The sequence below is a fragment of the Anabrus simplex genome, chromosome 8 (genome assembly GCF_040414725.1).
Source record: "Anabrus simplex isolate iqAnaSimp1 chromosome 8, ASM4041472v1, whole genome shotgun sequence".
NCBI lineage: Eukaryota > Metazoa > Arthropoda > Insecta > Orthoptera > Tettigoniidae > Anabrus > Anabrus simplex.
Window position 1 is genome coordinate 90,526,998 of NC_090272.1, and position 19,245 is coordinate 90,546,242.

Below are 19,245 nucleotides of genomic sequence, written 5' to 3' on the forward strand. Positions count from 1 at the left end.
GGACCCCTGTGACCAAAGGCCAGCATGCTCACCATTTAGCCATGGAGCCGAACAGTTTAATAATATTAACTATTGTAACTTAAAATGTAATTATTATCACCAATCAACCAGTATTCAGCCACTTTGAGAATCAGTTGTACTAATAATGTCCAGAAACCAAGTAAAATAAATGAATGGAAGTATAAAATATGGGATGCATTTCAAAAACAGTAAATGGTAATTATATCTCTCCCAGGAAATCATGCTCTGAAGGTTCTAGATCACACCAATTTACAATTGTATTCTCGGTATCTACATGTAACATATTTTCTTGTGGAGTAGTAGGAGTAGTAGTCCTTTGGCAATATTGTTCAAGCTGGGCAATTTTGAGGCATCAAATATCCTATAATATGTATCATTGCTGAGTATGTTCTTAAACAGGGGTGATTCCTTCAAATGCCCCTGTAGAGCATCTTTCCAGCAAATGACCTCAAGAGGTCAAGGCTTAGCGATGAGAATATAAAAAAAAACCCAACAATTCTTTTGTATAGTAATTGTCAAATTATTTGAAACTAGGTATATAAGCCTGTCTTCAATAGCTAAAATTACTATGTGAAAAGTAAGTGAAAATTTGAAATGAATATGTCAGTGTATCTTATGAATAGGGCCCAGATTTTTAAGTTCTTAAAAACCACTTTTTAGTTTTTTAATAGCTCAAAATAGTTCAAGTTTTTTTAGCCTCCTTGACAAATAAAACTGAAGAGCTGGTCGACCTCATGGAAAGAAGGAAACTTCTGATCAAAGGCCTGAGTGAAACAAAGTGGAAGAAAACTGGGAAAATGAATATCAGATTGGACTATAGTCACTAATGGTCTGAAAATGAAGTAGAGTCTAAGAATGGAGTAGGAATTTTAATACATAAAGACATAGATGCTTGTAGTGAAATTGAGTTTGTTAGTGAAAGGATAATTAAGTTATCTGGGAACTTAGGAGGGAAAAAGTACAATGTGATCTAAGTCTATGCTCCACAGGTACGATTTTTTTTTTTGCTTTACGTCGCACCAACACAGATATGTCTTATGGCGACAATGGGATAGGAAAGGCCTAGGAATGGAAAGGAAGCGGCCGTGGCATTAATCAACCCCTTAACTGGGGAATAGTCTCATAACATCAAGCAGCCAGTGGGTAATTACGCAGCGCTAGGCAAAGTCCCACAATGTTTACGAATAGCGTGTGCCATGCTGCCGCTCAGAGAATTGCGCACTGTTTTCTTTTGAGTGACTTGCATTTTACTTCTTCTGAGTTTTACAGTGTCTACCCCCGTTCATTTTTATATCGCCTCTTCTACTGATCCGGACTGTACTTGATCTTTCATTTCCTTTTCCTACACATTGTTTTTCATGTTTTAATCGGCTGATGATGACCTGGACTAGGGTCGAAACCGGTACCTATAAATAATAATAATGTTACTTGTTTTACATCCCACTAACTACTTTTGAAGGTCTTTGGAGACGCCGAAACTGGTACCATTTCTACTTATTATTAAATAGGAATGTAATTCACTACATTTCTTATTCTTTTGTATTGAATAGGTTGAATCTCTTTATCAATTATTTCAATTTTAACTGTAATATTCTTCAATACGGAACAATGAAATTTTAAACTTTAAAGTCATAACTACTGCCGAAGATGATGTTAATATTGCCAATTACACCAGAATGACAATCTTACCTTACTGAATGAGAGACGTTTTATTGAAAAAGAAGAAGTGTGTGCAATTCCACCATGCCCAAATCATTATATCATGGAAATACAACAAAACATCCAAGATCAACATGTGTGAATGTAACTCCACAACCTCATTGGTAAGAGATCTATCTTATGGTTACATTTGGAAGGTTTTTTCCCCCCCCCTAAATTTTCATTCCCCTCCCTGAAGGTTATGCCTTAGCCCTGGCCAGGAGTTTTGGTTGGTTGGGAAGGAGCAAGGGCAGTAGGTCGATGGGAATTTGAATTGAGGAAAAGTGAGGTGCGTGTGGAAATGTTTAATATATGACTTAAGAGAGGCATGATGGAACTGAAGGAAGAGAAGTTTTAAGCAAGGGGGTGAGGAGGGAGTTGAAGAGCAAGGAGATGAAACACCGATGAGAAGGTTACGAGAGAAGTGAGTAAGAGTCGGAAAAGGTCAGGGGGGGTGACGTTTGTGGCGAAAAGAAGAAATTAGTTGGAGGAGGGGGTGGACTAACGGGTTGAGGGGGTGGAACAGGAGGAGGGGTCGGCCGGGGGCGACGAGGGGTGGCGTGGGTTAGAGAGCATGCTGGTGGAGGTGGTGAACGAGAAGGCTCCACTCTATATCGGTGACAATAGATGGGGCTCCGATGGCAATGAGGTGCTGGACGTCGGCGGAAGTCGGGAGGAGGAGACGTACCATATATGTTGGGCCTGAACTGGTCTGAATGCAAAACGCACGACAGGCGGGGATTCCGGCGGCGGGAAGTCCCTGTAGGATGTCCTGGTTGGAGATGGAAGGGTCGATTCCGCGGATCACACAGCTGGGGAGACCATGATGAGGTGTGGACTGCTGCATGGGCGACGATGACGGTGGTCTTGCTGCGACGTTGTCTTGAAGCGATGATTGAGGCGATGGCAGCATTGAGGCGGCAGATCCCAATGGGTTGTTAGGAAGGGGAAGGGGTTAACCGTTGTAGAAAATGTGAAAAGTGGAAGGGAGGAGGTCACAATGGGCGATGGGGGTCAAGTCGTGACAAAAGTAACCGGTATATGAGAGGAGGACAAAGGCGTTGTGGTAGAAGACGTGGTGGTGATAGTTGTTGTAGGGGAAAGGGAAGAGGAGGTCGATGTGGGTTGTTGCGAGGTTATGGTCAGTGCCATGTGGATGACGGGGAGGGTGGTGGGGTTGGCAAAGAGTTGGGCAAGTATTAATGGAGGAGTAGATTCCACAGGGTAGAAACGGTTATGAATGGATACGCCAGCGTCGATGAGGCGCTGCTGATCGTCCAACCTGGTGATGTACAGAAGAATCAGTGGAGATGGTGATGAACTGGTGCCCTTCAATAGCCGGTAGGTGTCATGTATGCGGAAGCCGATGGAGCGGATGGCGGTGCAGATATCATTTTCGGAGATGGCTGGAGCAATTTCTAGGATGACGCAGGTGTGCATGGTGACAGCCAACGAGGCGTCAACCTATGCTTTTTAGAGGGCGGCTAGGTAGCAACTATAGATGATAGCCACCCGGCCACACAAAAAGATGCGTGGACGTAAAGTACATCCTATGTGTGGCTGAAGCAATTTGCTTAGGTATTTAGCCAGAGCATACGTAGGAGAACCTATCGCACAAACAATATGTCTGAGGGGGAACATCTTTTTTATGGATCTTAGGCAGTCCATATAATCTAGGTGGCACTGCATCCCCTGGGGACAGATGTTTAGCCTCCTCTTTTGGAACTGAAGATTGCCTTAAGAGCTTTTTTTTTTTTTTTTTTGCTAGGGGCTTTACGTCGCGCCGACACAGATAGGTCTTATGGCGACGATGGGATAGGAAAGGCCTAGGAGTTGGAAGGAAGCGGCCATGGCCTTAATTAAGGTACAGCCCCAGCATTTGCCTGGTGTGAAAATGGGAAACCACGGAAAACCATTTTCAGGGCTGCCGATAGTGGGATTCGAACCTACTATCTCCCGGATGCAAGCTCACAGCCGCGCGCCTCTACGCACACGGCCAACTCGCCCGGTGCCTTAAGAGCTTCACGGTGGCATTGGACACATGAGTGGTGGGATCACATGAGCTCAGTCTGTAAACAGGCTCTGACAATATAGCCAAGATCTTATTCTTGTACTCGTGAGTGTCCATAACCACTGTTGCATTACCCTTATCAGCTGAGAGAAGGGTCAGTTCAGAATCATCTCTTAAGTTCCTTCAGAGCTCTCCTTTCACCTCTTGTTAAATTCGATGCGGGTACAACAGCGGACCTTACGAGTCTCACACATTTCTGTCTTAACTCCTCAGCCTTATCCGTAGGTAGTTTGTGGATGGCTGCCTCAACGGAAGTAATTAACTCCTCAGTGGGAATTTTAGAGGGAGCAACAGTGAAATTAAGACCCCTAGCTACAACTGCCGTTTGGTTCTCGTCCAAGGATTTCTTGGAAAGATTGACGACAGTTTTACTAGCATCCGGGTTCGTGCAAGAGACCGCCTGTTTCTGAGCTAGCTGGAGGAACTTTGATTCCAGGCTTGTGTCTCTATCATACACCTGTCTATGTCATATTTTACGCAAACACGTTATGTGAACTGCGGTGTAGTGCAGATGGGAGGCAGCCCCTCCATTGGACTAGGTTGCTGTGGGCCAATAACTCGCCTACCTGAAACAAACTTATTACAGAAACTAGACAAATTTATGCTGGACGGATTTTATGGAGATGACTTTTGCAACGATATACAAGACACAAGTTGGATTCTAGAATGTGAAAACTATGTACAAAACTGGCAGACTGAGAGAAGTAAGGACAGAAATGAAAATGTATAAAGTGGAGATAAATTACTTGGGTTGAGTGAAAGAAGATGGACAGGCTACAAAGAGGTGAGGACAGAAGAGAATGGTGTCTTCATTTGCTCCTGAAGAGAAGCAAATGAACAGAATTCAAGTGGAGTGGGTGTCTTCCAAGGAAAGCAAAAAATAGTATAATGGAATGGACCCCTCTATCACACCTATGACCACAGAGCAGTGCTCTGCACCAAGAGAGTTAACAGAAGAAGAAGAAGAAGAAGAAGAAGAAGAAGAAGAAGAAGAAGAAGAAGAAGAAGAAGAAGAAGAAGAAAATGAGTTGTTTTACGAAAGGCTGATATCAACAATGGCAGGAATAAAGCAGAGAGACATTGTGGTATTAATGGGAGATCTAAATGCAAACATTTGTAGTGAAAATAAAGGAAGAGTAATCATCATGGGTAGACATGGGACAGGGGAATGAAATAATAGTGGCCAGATATTCATAGACCTGTGCAGTAATTTTGGATTGGTTATAGGTGGATCACTGTTTTCACATAAAAACTGTCACAAGATAACATGGGTGTCACCTGATCTCCAGACAGAAAACCAAACCGATCACTTGGCAATAAGCAAAAGAGAGAGTCATTCCCTCCTGGATGCGAGGAATAAACATGGAGCAGCTGTAGGGGGAGCCTCTGCGGCTCAGGCGGCAGCATGCCAGCCTCTCACCGCTGGGTTCTGTAGTTCAAATCCTGGTCACTCAATTGGAGATTTTTGCTGGACAAAGCAGAGGCAGGACATGTTTTTCTCCAGTTACTTCTGGTTTTCCTTGTCAGATTTCATTCCAGAAACACACTCCCATATCATTTCATTTAATCTGTCATTCATTAATCATTGCCCCAGAGGAGTGCAACAGGCTTCGGCAGCCGGCACAATTCCTATCCTCGTCGCTAGATGGGGGCTTCATTCACTCCATTCCTGACCTGGTCGAATGACTGGAAACAGGCTGTGGATTTTCATTTCAGATGTAGGGAGTGACTATTACCTCATGACTGCTGATATTAGATTGAAGTGACAGTGTCAATAAAACAGGCAGCTGTATAAATGAAATGTTTAAATTTATGGAAATTTGGAAAACCAGAAGTACAAAATGAATTTAATATACAAATGAACAGGTTTGAGGCCCTCACTGAACAACCAAATGAAGAGGTAAATACTAAATGGAACACTGACAAGGAACTCTTTCTTGACACATGTGAAGAGATAGTGGGCTACACAGAACTAGGGAGGTAAGAATGGATATTGGATGACACATGGGAATTAATCCAAAGGTGAAGAGAGTGCAAAGCACTAGCCAATTGTAGTAGAACAAAAAACCAGAAAGCTAGCTGCTTTACGTCGCACCGACACAGATAGGTCTTATGGCGACGATGGGACAGGGAAGGGCTAGGAGTGGGAAGGAAGCGGCCGTGGCCTTAATTAAGGTACAGCCCCAGCATTTGCCTGGTGTGAAAATGGGAAACCACGGAAAACAATCTTCAGGGCTGCCGACAGTGGGGTTCGAACCTACTATCTCCCGAATACCGGCCGCACTTAAGCGACTGCAGCTATCGAGCTCGGTAAACCAGAAAGCAACAGCAATGGCAAATTCTGGGAGCCCAACAAATTACGAAGAAAGTGCGGAGAGATAAACAAGTACAAACCAACAGGCAATCCAAGCAGAAGAAGCAGCAAGAGTCGATAACAGCAAAGAAATATATGCCATTACGAGAAAGCTTTCTAGGACGTACTTCTGCGGGGGAGAAAGCAGTCAGGTGGTGGTGGTGATTATTGTTTTAAGAGGAAGTACAACTAGGCAACCATCCTCTATATAACACTAATCAGAGAGAAAATATGGAAGGGTTCTGACACTTTGAAAAATGATGTTATCAGCCAAAGAAAAACAAGGGCCATGAAAGGCGTGAAATTGAAAGACTCCCTATACCTCGAATCTTCTAATACCGTTCGGGTAGGAAGAGAACAAGAGTTGATCAAGGGAGGTCAGATAGGATAGATGAAAGTGAGGAGCCTGCCACACATAAGTGAAAGCAATACCAAAACTCAGCTAAGGGCTTCATGGTCGCTAACCCATGCCCCAAAGTTCAGAGACCCTGGAGCCCCTTTTAGTCACCTCTTACAACAGGCAGCAAATACCGTAGGTGTTATTCTACCGCCCCCACCCACAAGGGGAGAGAAACCAGTCAGAGATGCAAACGGAGGAGCCTTGACAGCTGAGACACAGCAATTGGAAAGATGGAGACAGCACTTCATAGAAGTTCTCATTAATCTCAGTGAGGAAACAAGAACCGAAGAAGATGGGACCATTTTGGAGGATCCAGATATCTAGGTAGAACCACCAACATGACAGGAGATCACACAAGCAATGAGACAAATGAAGAGTGGGAAAGCAACTGGTGTAGATAATGTTATCACAGAGGCCCTAAAAGTAGATCAAGATTTAGCAGCAGAAATCACAGTCACTTCTAACACTAATATGGAACGAAGAACACCTTCCTAAGGAATGGAAGAAGGGAGTCCTCATCAATATACCGAAGAATGGTGACCTCTCAGATTGTAATTATCGGAGGGGAATAACGTTGCTCTCATATCGAAGAAAAGTGACGTCAAGAGTCATACTGAACAGAATAAGCAGTGCCGTTGATAGGAGACTCTGCCAAGAACAAGCAGGTTTCAGAGGAGGTCAGTCTACTATGGATCAGATTAATACTAATGCTAATTTCTGAACAATTTGTTGAATATCAGACATCTCTGTATATATTTTTCATTGATTTTTAAAAGGCCTTTGATTCTGTCAACCAGAGGAAAATGTGGAAAATGGAAAAGTTCAGAATCCCACAAAATATATTCTGTCTTACACAGGCATTGTATGATGGATATACTTGTCAAGTAGAACATAAAGAGAAGCTGTCTGAAACTTTTACTGTGAAATCTGGAGTAAGACAAGGTTGTCTCCTGTCGACAATCTTGTTTATCATGGCACTGGATTGTATGTTGAGAGAGGCAATGCATAGAAAGCAGAGCATTTAGTGGGAATTAAATAACTGATTGGAAGAACTGGATTATGCAAATGATCTCTATCTTCTTGCAGAATGTTTCCAGGACATGGAAATCAAATTGAATGACTTAAAAATACAAGCTAAGTAAGTAGGCTTATAGATCAATAACAAGATCACTAAGGAAATGTGCATAAACCATCGTAACAATTCTAGCTTGACTCTAGATGGAATGGATATAGAAAGGGTAGAGGAATTTTGTTAGGAAGCATGTTCAGCCACGATATGCTTTTAGAAATTTGGTGAGTCGTATAAATAAACCCAAAGGAGCTTTTGCAAAGTTACATCCAATATGGAAATCCCCTCACATTCGCATAATAACGAAGCTAAGAATATTGAACTCAAATGTTAAATATGTTTTACTGTATAGAAATGAGACCCAGAAAGTGACCAAAGATATTTTTTTCTGCTATTGGCTTTATGTCACACCGACACAGATAAGTCTTATGGCGACGACGGGACAGGAAAGGGCTTGGACTGGGAAGGAAGCGGCCGTGGCCTTAATTAAGGTACAGCCCCAGCATTTGCCTGGTGTGAAAATGGGAAACCACGGAAAAACATATCCAGGGCAGGTGACAGTGGGGTTCGAACCTACTATCTCCCGAATACTGGATACTGCCGCACTTAAGCGAACCAAAGATATTACTACAAGGTTACAGACTTTATAGATCGTTGCTTAAGCAACATTATGGGAATATGGTGGCCAAAGATCATCTCAAACAAAGACCTTTGGGAGGCCACAAGTCTCATACAGCAACAGATAATGAGAAAAAAAAAGGAAGGTAAATCGGCCACACCTTGAGAAGACCACAAGAAAGCATCACAAGGCAGGCATTGAGGTGGAATCCGCAATGTAGTTGCAAGCAAGGCAAAGCAGGGATCACGTGGAAGAGAACCATAGACAGGAAGATAACTGGACTGAACAACACATGGAGAGAGGACAAAGCATTGGCGGTAGATAGGACAAGTGGGAAAAATTACATCGAGGCTCTATGTTCCACCTAGGATTAAAGGAAGTAAGTGCACTAAATAAGTAAGTAAGTACATAAGTAAGCAGTGATGCATATTATTCAAGAAAGTACAATTTTTCTCATATAACTGATACATAATAGGCCTTGGAAAAATTTGATAGTGCCACAGCCACTTACACAAAAGGCATACAGTTTCTACTGGGTCTGCAACTAGTCACACTAAATGATTTAAAATGCATTTTTTCAGCATGCGTTTGTTAGTAGGATCCAAATACAATTTTTACTTGATTCGGAAAAGAAAAAATAAATCTACCCACGTAAGAAAAACCTAGATTTATTTATATTTGGAAACCTGACAAATGAATATGAAATTGAGCTTGTAGGCCTATTTTATGTGAGCAGTTATGAGCATATTTTTTTGCATTCCCTCCACTGAGGTGTTGTCATCCCAGTACAAACTCTCTTCCACTTGCTCTATTTTCCAGGCTGAACTGTGGACGATCAAATCTGCAATCGAATGGTGTAAATCTAACAACAAGAAATCTTCGTTATTAAGTGATTCGCAAGCTGTGTTGAATGCGATAAATTACAAATATAATATGAATCCAATAGCTGTAGCTATTAGAACCACAGCTCAACAAAGTCCCCATGTCTGTTCTGACTGGATTCACGGTCATTGTGGAATATCTGGAAATGAGATAGCTGATCTTCTGGCAAAAGCAGTGGCTACATCTAATTTGGAAATTACTTATGACAAAATGTCACCGTGCTATGCTAAAAACATCATAAAGAAGCACGTGATCCATCAATGGAACAACATCTGGACTTCTTCCACTAGAGGCCGTCACCAGAGAAATATTCTTTCCTCAGCTTTTCAACCGCCTGCAAAGTAACGTGTTGGTGCCAAGCTTTGAAATAACTCAAGTTTGGACTGGTCATGGCAAATCTGGTTATTATTTTCATCGATTTGGAATCAATTGTCCTGATGGCTACATGTGTGTTTGTGGATCCTCACAAACAGTGGACCACCTACTGTTTGAATGTGCTGCATTTGAAAGAGGAAGACATGACTTGAACTCTCATTTAAATTATTGCAACATTGCATCATCAGAACCCCTGTATCATTTGTTTAAGGAGCCATGCTGTTACAAATATTTCATCAACTTCATCCACTTCATTTTCCGGCGATTAGATACATGAATACATTTTCATTGTAAAATTGAATACGGTATGTATTTTAACTATAACCCTAGTATACTATGAAAAATAGGGTTCCAAACGGCTTTGGATATTCAATAATAATAATAATAATAAATAATAATAATAATAATAATAAATAGTGTCAGGAGCAAAATAACAAGCTAACAGGAGAGTTGACTAACACCTGGCTCTACTCAAGAAATAAAGCAGGTAACAGCACTTTCAGGCAGTTACATGGGTTGAGTAGGGTAAGTTATGTATGGCAAAATCGTGGATATTTTAACACCCCTCAATCCAATTTGCCTTTGACATGAACAATCCCATGAATACAACACGCTTAAATGCTCATTTCAATATCTCGGCATTAATAACAATAAAAATCGACCCTGACCTTACTTTAGGCAGCATTCTTTAAAGGACTTATCAACTTTCTTCCCAAGAAGTTTTGAGTAATAACATTATCAGCTGATTGATAGAATACAGCATAATACTGATGATTAAAGAAATGGTGTTATCGTCGTAAAAATCAGCTGGAATGTCTTTATACTGGTACTTTATCTCAGATATTTGTACGAATGCTACAGAAATAACAAAATTCTTTCAGTTATTCGTTGTTTCAAGTATTTTCTCTGAATAGAATTCTTCAAAGAGAATGAGGGATTCTCTAATAATGTCACTCCCCTCCCCACCACCGCACCATATGACAGTTTAAAAAAAAAAAGCAGACCAATTGCACACGCCACTCAAAAGCACTATCAAGAATGCCAACATTGAATAAAATTGACAATAACGTCATATCCCGTTTTAGAGAAATGCCATCCAAAAGTGGCATTGAATGCATATATTTGAGTAGTATATTTAGTGTATTGAGTGACTTATTATTTATTTTAAGAGACATGACGGAGAAATGTAGGACGTTTAAAATATAATTGCGTACTTTTAATGATATAACGTTGGCTAAATTGGATGCTCGTGCTCAGGCACACGTGGTGACAACAGCGTTTTGTTGTGGTGTTATTGAGAGGTGCGTATGTTTTTAACCTGCATCAATCTCTTTGTGCTCATCGGCAAGCAATCCTTAATTTTGCTTGTTGATCGTATGCCGTGTCTTTTTGTGGAATATTTGTGTAGTTATTTGTGATAATGGGTAGATTTACGTAATAATACTTGGATTTCCTTCGTACGGGCAAGATGGCTGCGGTACCCACGATCGAGGCTGTAGTGTCCGCCAACAATTTCTGTAATGTGCGGGACATTGGTTTGTAATGTAGGGGCTGCATCCTGCTCATTTTCTTCATTATTTTGCTTAATATTGTTGTTCCAACCATGAGGCACATGTTATGGCTAGTTTTACTGCGTTTTAGAGGAAGATACGAGTAAAACTCTGCGAAATAGAGTGTACTGCAGTCGGGAAGCGGAGGTTGTTGCGTCCGGGCAGAGTCATCGTTGTAGCTCCGCGAATGAAGGTGTTACGGCCGCCATGTCGTTTGTGCTCGGCCCCTACCGAGGCAGGGCTAGAGACAGGCTTTGCGACTGGGCTACCGAGCGTTCGATGCGGGTCGACAACTTCGGCTTGTCTCGGACTTGAACCTGCTTGCGTGTCTCGGGGCTTAGTAAGCTGTTTTACCCGGGCTGATCCGGCGTTATCGGTGCTTTCAGTCTGGGATAGACGCGTACCGCTGGGCGGGTTAGTTGTCAACTACGGCCTGTCAAAACGTGCTTCGGATGACTGTAGATGAAGGGGTATGGCCGAAATATTCTGTTTATTTTCTGGCATCATCAAATTCAGAACATATTTCTAAAAGTTACAAGTTTTCATGCACTAAACGCCATAGTGCCAGCGGAAAGCTAGGTCTAGGACATTATTAGTATGAGTTTCATTAATTAAGTTTATAAATAAATTGACATTTGATTTTCTGCTTTCATTTTTCTTATTAGATCTGTCAACATAAAATCCAAATTAAGTTTCATTCTGGAAATGTATCTTTGAGTTATTTTTTGATATATAGAACTACTAGGCCTACCTCCTTAGGTAATATTATTCAGAACGTCTTAAGATGAAATTTCACTTGTAGAGGCAGTTACAGCTACAGTACGTATACCATTGAACTACCTCAAATAAATACATTCCAATTTTAATATATAAGAGTTTTAAGGTGAAAAATGTTTCTTACCTTGACATATTTCAAGCAGAGAGATTGTGCCAATGCCTTATTATTAATATTTTTAATTGCACTTCAATGTGCAGGATACAATGGTGTCAAAGAAGAAACGCCCCCCTCCTGGCATTGAGACCAGTGAACCAAGTATTCAGAAAAAGACCAAGTTTGATGGTGCAGGGACTAGTAATGATGGAGGAGTTGCCAATTTGAAAACTAATTCTAGAAAACATTCAAAGAGCAAGCAAGAACTGGTTGAAACAGACTTGAAAATTGAAGATGTTGACATAGAGGAAGAGGACATACATACCAACCAGAGTCTACCAGTAGTGCGAAATGAAGGTAAGAGCATGATTTAAAATTGTTTATGTATTATTTGTGTATGTAGTGAATGTATTTATTTAATTATATGAACAAATTGTATCCAACTTTCATGATTATTTCTGTCTTAAATAAAAGATAGTACTTGTCTCTGGGTAAAGCAAGATCAAATTCGGTGACACTTAATAAATATGATTAATAAAACAGAAATATATGTAAGTACGACGACTATTTTGCTGCAGACACGGCTTTCCTCTGTGGCATTGAGCTTGCTCATCATGTTGTCTTTTGTTACCTCTCTCTTTGGGTCCAGGCCTGGCACCAATGAATGTCAAGTTCTGTATCTGAATACTGAATATCGTTGTCCATGACGACTAGCACAGACAGTTCAAAGTGAAAGATGGAGGTGAAAAGCGTAGAGGATATAATTACCTTCTTTAGTGAGGACAGTGAGCATATTTGATGAAAATTGCAAGACCTATTCATTGGTTATGTGAACGAATCGGATCCATGAAATGTCACTGTAATATTTGTCCCAAATGGAAGATAATATTTTTTACTCAAACAAAGTGTAAAATCTGCGGTGAATTAAGAAATACCGTCGTTACTAGAGAAATATGTATATGTGCTTACGGGCTATAGACAGGATTTCCTTATGTTGCATTCTGCTGCTCGTGCCGTCTTTTGTTTCTTTCTTGAGGTGCAGGATGAGCACCCACGAACGGGAGTGCTATGTCTGTGAATTCTCATTATATTTGTCCGTATGACTAGCGCGGTTTTTGTTGAAAGGAAAATAGCATGATCCCTGGACCAATAAATATATCACTTAATGAATTAGTTAGGGCAAAAAACGAATGAGCAACATGAAGAAAACGGTACCTAATTAATTAAAAAACATCGGTGACCAAAGACATCACACACAAAAGTGTTAGTCAAACAAAACACATACGGAAGCGCTGTGACGTAACAGGAAAAGTAGTTGTAAGGTAATAAAGTATGTATCCATATTATTCTCTAAAAGTAAAATATTTCGTACTATTTCTTAATTTACTGTAGATTTTACACTTTGAGTAAAAGCAATTATCATCTTCCATTTGGAACACATATTATAGTGCTGTTTTGTGGCTCCAATTCGTTCACGTAACCCAGAATTACTATTGTTGTAGGAATGGTGTCGCTTTTCTTTATAATTCTAAATATATTTCAAGTGTCCTGGCCCTGCAGTTTATTTTGAAAATATAAGGATTTCATGTTCAGGAAAGGTCTCGGGAGGGGGGGAGGATGAAACAGTGCTAAATTTGGGACGGCGTATTCCCAGGCGACAGCTTCTGATCCAAAAATGTGGCCTGCCCTTGTGTTAATGAGGATTGTTATACTCCGCACGGCTTTACTTCTGAATTGACATTTCGCAAAACAAATGAGCATCGCCTCACCTGTGTTGCCACCGCGCTACTGCCTCGAGAACAGCTGAAGCAATACGACCGCGATAACCAGCCCTCGTAAAATGTAATACCATAGTCAGAAAAGCTAAAGAATTGAGATTGGAAACAAATTCACAATAACTACACTTACTAACAAAATCCGACAATACATTAGTAAGAATAAAAGACAATGAGGAAATAACACATCACTCACTGCTAATGGCTGGCTCAAAGGGAACTCCACCGAGCTCGATAGCTGCAGTCGCTTAAGTGTGGCCAGTATCCAGTAATCGGGAGATAGTGGGTTCGAGCCCCACTATCGGCAGCCCTGAAGATGGTTTTCCGTGGTTTCCCATTTTCACACCAGACAAATGCCAGGGCTGTACCTTAATTAAGGCCACGGCCGCTTCCTTCCATTCCCTAGGCCTTTCCTATCCCATCGGCGCCGTAAGACATATTTGTGTCAGGGCGACGCAAAGAAAAAAGAAAAAAAGGGAACTCCACTGATCTCAGAGTCACTTTCTAGCCAATTGACTTTCCTAAACTACACTGAGACATGCGTCCGCGTATCACCCGGCGGCCCCGGGTTCGATTCCCGGCCGGGTCAGGGGTTTTTAATCGTAAATGATTAATATATCAGGCCTTGGGGCTGGGTGTTTGTGTCGTCCTTAATGGTCCTTTCCTCATATTCAACACTTAATACTAGGCAACTAGGTTTCGAGATCGCACTCTGCCGATATAAGTTGATATGAATGGCAGCTTGGGATTGGTTGGATGTCTATGTTTCAGCACATAACCACCAGACAGAGCCAAAATCGGCCAGAACGTCAACAATGCATTTCTGCTGCGTAGAACTATTTTATTATACGATTGTCGCTCCTGCTTGTTGACTTCCATTTTGTGACGCTCTGACTCACACACTGAACTTGGGGGCATGCTTAGACTCGCACTGTTGTTTACATACACCATCTAGTGGCATCATACGCAAATACATATAGTAAGTTTCCAAATGCATATCTTAGATTTTCCATGTTATCTTCTTTTAAATTGAAACAAGAAATAAAGTGGTTCAACCTAATGAATACAAGGAAAATAAGAAATGTAAACTTAATTTGCAATAAATTTATTGATTTTTCTTTGTATGAGAAACGATTTGCTTACTGTTCCGTATGCAGCAAAATTAGTGGTAAAAGGAAAAAGACCAGATACATTTATAAACAGTGTAAGAAAGGTGTACACCCTTTGTGCCTCTCTAAGCACATTTGCTAGAGCACGTCATAAACATGTGTAAATATTAGTAGCTTATATAGTTTCTTGTATCATATTTTTAAGGCAAAAAGTGATATTTTGAGTGTTCATTTTGTGTGAAATAGACATTAGTATTCATTTTGTACTTAAACCAGGAACTGCAGCCATTTGCATAGGTGTAAGATTAGCAAATTTCACGTTCATGTAATAATAATAGTATTGTAACTGTAATATTGTACATAAAGCACTATTTTTTATATATATGGCATAGGAAACACCACATTTGTAAAATAATGCAGTGTTTGAAAGTAAAAAGATTTTTTCTTAACGTTTTTGATCATGACATTTTTTTTTCAAAGAGAAAATATTTTTTTGAATTATCTCTTCATAAAATGAAGATTTATAAAATAAAGGTGCTTTAATTTACATCAATAAAATGCCCGAAGCATTACCGTCAACAAACCCTGTACTCTTTTACCGGGGAAAAAAAAAAGAACACGACTGTTCCGTATGCAGCAAGATTAGTACTAGTCAAGGTGGTAAAGGGAAAAAATGCCCGTCCAATTCACATAAATTGAACAAAAGTTATTGTGAATAATTTACTGCAAGGTAAAAAGTGCACATTAGGCCTTGGCGGTATAGGACATGGACACCGCGTGTGAGGCTGGGGGTCAAAGGTTTAAACAGTGATAAACATAAATATTATTTTTAAATACATATTTGAGTGTGATGCCTTTGCTGGTGAGATGTAGTGTTTACAGTGCACTATGTCTTCTGGTATGGGCTATATCAAATTTGTTACTTTCATTGACCTGTCACAGTCTCATCCTTGGCTTTGACAATATGAAAGTGACTGAGGTATGAGTGATGCTAGTAATACCATTCCTTATGCAGCCAGTCCCTGTTATGAATGGTGTGAAAATATCGCTCATAGGGTCAGTTGGTGCATACATTTCAGTGGGCTTGGCAGACTGATATGTAAGAGCGACTGCTGGCTCGGTGAGGAAAGCAACGGGAAACTACCTCACTCCTCGTTTCCCTAGTACGCCTCTTCAGTGACGCCTAGGCTATTTATGACAGCTGTTGGCGAAGCTGCAGAGGATCAAACCAGCCTTCGGGCTGATTACCAAACATACACATACATTTGAGTGTGACTTGATAGAACCTGATGATGTTCTTTTCAGAACGAAACATGTCATTCTGTTTAATAGTGTGTATTTTTATCCCTTGTTTGATAATGTTTTTTTTACAGGTTTGTTGTAGTATAATATTTATATTTAACTTGTGTGTTCGACATACTGAAGAGCTTTTAAGTTACATTTAACTGAGTCGACACTGGGAAGTATGGCTTCCTTCTTAACAGAGTTCTCTAGATCTACAAAACATAAACATAACTGTCTATTCCTCTCGTAGTATTTTCCAATTACCTGGAGCATACTGAAATTCTGATCCTGACAGCTCCTCTGTGGTTGAAACCACACCGGTTTTCATCCAACTTCTTTTCAACCTTGGCTGGTATACTAATCAGTGAGATACCTCGATAGTAGCTGCAATTCTTCCTGTTCTCTTGCTGATAGATGATGCAGTTACAGCTTTTGTCCAATCAGAAGGTACCTTACTAACAATCCATGCTAATCTTATTATTCTATGAAACCATCTCATCCCTGTCTTCCCACTGTACTTTACCGTTTGAGGTCTAATTTAATCTTTTCCTGCTGCTTTATGACAATGGAGTTTATTTACCATCCTTTCCACTTCGCCCCCTGGTTGTGGAGGATGTATATAAAGAATACACCCACAGTATTCCCTGTGTGTCGTAAGAGGCGACTAAAAGGGGCGACGGCGACCTAGGTGCGGAAATGGGTTGTGGCTTTGGTAGCGTGTGTTGTACTCCCTTTGGATGGGAGGAGATGAATACATCCACAGATAATTCCTGCCTGTTGTAGAAGGCGACTAAAAGGGTCATGTGACCATTGGTCCCCTTTCTTTCTTTTTTCTTGAGGGTTAGTTGTAGACCGATTCAAAATTTTAATGTGCGTGTGTGATTATGCTCGAAAGCCCAATGGTTATCCTAAGAGTCCAGTTGGGTGGGAGTGCCATGTACACAGCAGTAGTGTCTGCTTGACAACACAGGTCCCCTCACAGCCAAATGCCAGGGGGACATATTATTATTAATAATTATTTTTATATTTTTAATGTATACTTATTACTCTGTATACACTTGGGGTACAACCTCTTGCAGGTGGTTTGAGGAAGGGAGTCCTATTGCTCATTGCTGCCTCAGTCAGCCCATATTAGACATCGTCTAACATCAGACCCCGGGCAGTACCTGCTACGACCAGGTGAGTATTGCCTTGGCAGTTTGATTCGGCTACAGAGTCCCCTGATCAGAGTAGGTGGCATTCGGGGAGGATGTTTCTGGGCATGGCTGGAAACAAATGTCTACAGTCTGCCCAGGGTGGTTTGTGGAATCAACTTCCACCACGATTGATAGATGACACCGAGCTCGATAGCTGCAGTCGCTTAATTGCGGCCAGTATCCAGTATTCGGGAGATAGTAGGTTCGAACCCCACTATCAGCAGCCCTGAAAATGGTTTTCCGTGGTTTCCCATTTTCACACCAGGCAAACCTTAATTAAGGCCACGGCCGCTTCCTTCCCACTCCTGGCCATTTCCTGTCTCATTGTCGCCATAAGACCTATCTGTGTCGGTGCGATGTAAAGCAAAAAAAAAAAAAAAAAAATGATAGATGACATGAAGCACCATGGCATGACACTTCCGGCGCATTACACAGCGAAGTCACCAGTGAAGAGGTTGCCACAGGTGTGTTCATTGTCTCCTTCAAATTGTCAGTGTTGCCAGAGAAAGTCCAGGTTACAACCTCCTGTTGCAATATGAGGCCGTACGTCCCACCTACGATGCGGTACGTTCAATGCCAAAGATTCGGATACATCGTATCTCGTTAGAATCTGTCTGTCTGTGGTTCCTGTGGAAGAGGTTCTCATAACATGGAAGAGTATACATCTCCATATAGTGCATTTACTGCCCTGGTCTTAATTTTTCTCGAGATCAGAACTGTCCGGTATATCTCAGTGAGAAGATCTAGGAGATCAAGACGCGTAAATTCAGTTCTGTGAATCCAACTGCCTAGACTTCAGCAGGGTAGCACAGAGTCTACCAGGTTCGTAATTTACTTCAGCAGCACCTGTGAAGATCGCTGCGCCCTAGGCGGTTGTTGCTCCTGTGAGCAAATCCACAAAGAGTAAAAGCTTGAGGTTGGGGACCAGCCAACCTTTGACCACAAAGAAGCCTGTGCTGGCTGGCGATCCTAAGCTGGCACTACAGGGGAAGAAGACTGGCTTCCCCCAAGAGGTCGGCGGCACTGTCGACCGGGGCTGGTAATTCACTTCCGTCTAAACAAGAAAAGAAGCCAGGGAAGAGGAGCTCCCTTACCAGTACTCCCCTACTTCTCCTGTGAAAGGGCAATCTTGCCCTTGATGTGGAGGGTATGAATCAGCACCAGCAGGTCCATCTGCTCCTAAACCTGACTGCTCCCCTCGTAGGAGGAAACCATGCTCCCAAAAGGCATCCAAAAATCTCAGGTCGACATCACCTCGTCCAGATGCTTGTCGAGCCTCTGTATGTCCATATTTGGATGGAAATGTTAGTGTACAGTAGGTTAGAAAGTGTCTCGCTGCTTAAAACCTAACATGTTTTAGTAGTCAACACTTTGGCACTGTTACAGTGGAATTGTAACAGTTATGACAAGCATCTTACTGAGCTGTGCCAACTAATCAGTCAGTTTGCAGCGAGTATAGTCTATTTTCAAGAAACTAATCTCAGACCTGGCCATCATACGGTCCGGGAAATTGTGGACTATATTTGACGTAACGGGATTATACCAGCCGGGCTTTCGGTGGCATTGGTATTTTCACTTGCCCTGACATCTATAGCAAAATGGTTCCATTAAGAACCTAGCTGGAGGTAGTAGTGGTACGTGTATCGTTGCCTGTCCTAACTACAGTTTGGAATGTTTATTTCCCACCAGGCCAGCCCCTTAATATCAATGATGTAATTTATCTTATGGATCAGCTCCCACCTTGTTTCCTCTTATTGAGTGATTGTAACACCCATTACCCATTATGGGGCTCTGAAATGCCTTGCCCCAGAGGAAGGGAGTTGGAAAAATTAATAAGAGGGCTGGATTTATTAATTTTAAATACAGGGGAACCAACACATTTCAGCGCAGAGCACGGCACCTTCTCCCACATTGACGTTAGTCCTATGCAGCTGTGTGGTGGTTCCCCTGATTTGGTGGGATGTACACGATT

At 41.4% G+C, this 19,245-nt stretch overlaps 1 protein-coding gene across 3 annotated transcripts in view; it reads left to right on the forward strand.

The window, feature by feature from the left end:
- The first annotated feature begins 10,724 nt into the window (after positions 1-10,724).
- The window catches only part of LOC136878828 (nucleolar transcription factor 1-A), a 255,229-nt gene continuing 246,708 nt past the window's right edge, over positions 10,725-19,245 (forward strand). The window contains exons 1-2 of one of the 3 annotated variants that reach the window (XM_067152338.2): positions 10,725-10,789; positions 12,014-12,266. In XM_067152338.2, the coding sequence (XP_067008439.1) occupies positions 12,020-12,266 (247 nt within the window). In that variant the 5' untranslated portion in view covers positions 10,725-10,789; positions 12,014-12,019. Of the gene's footprint in view, positions 10,790-11,443; positions 11,509-11,704; positions 11,858-12,013; positions 12,267-19,245 lie in introns of those variants that run through there. The other 2 variants (XM_067152337.2, XM_067152339.2) reach the window with 2 other exon arrangements.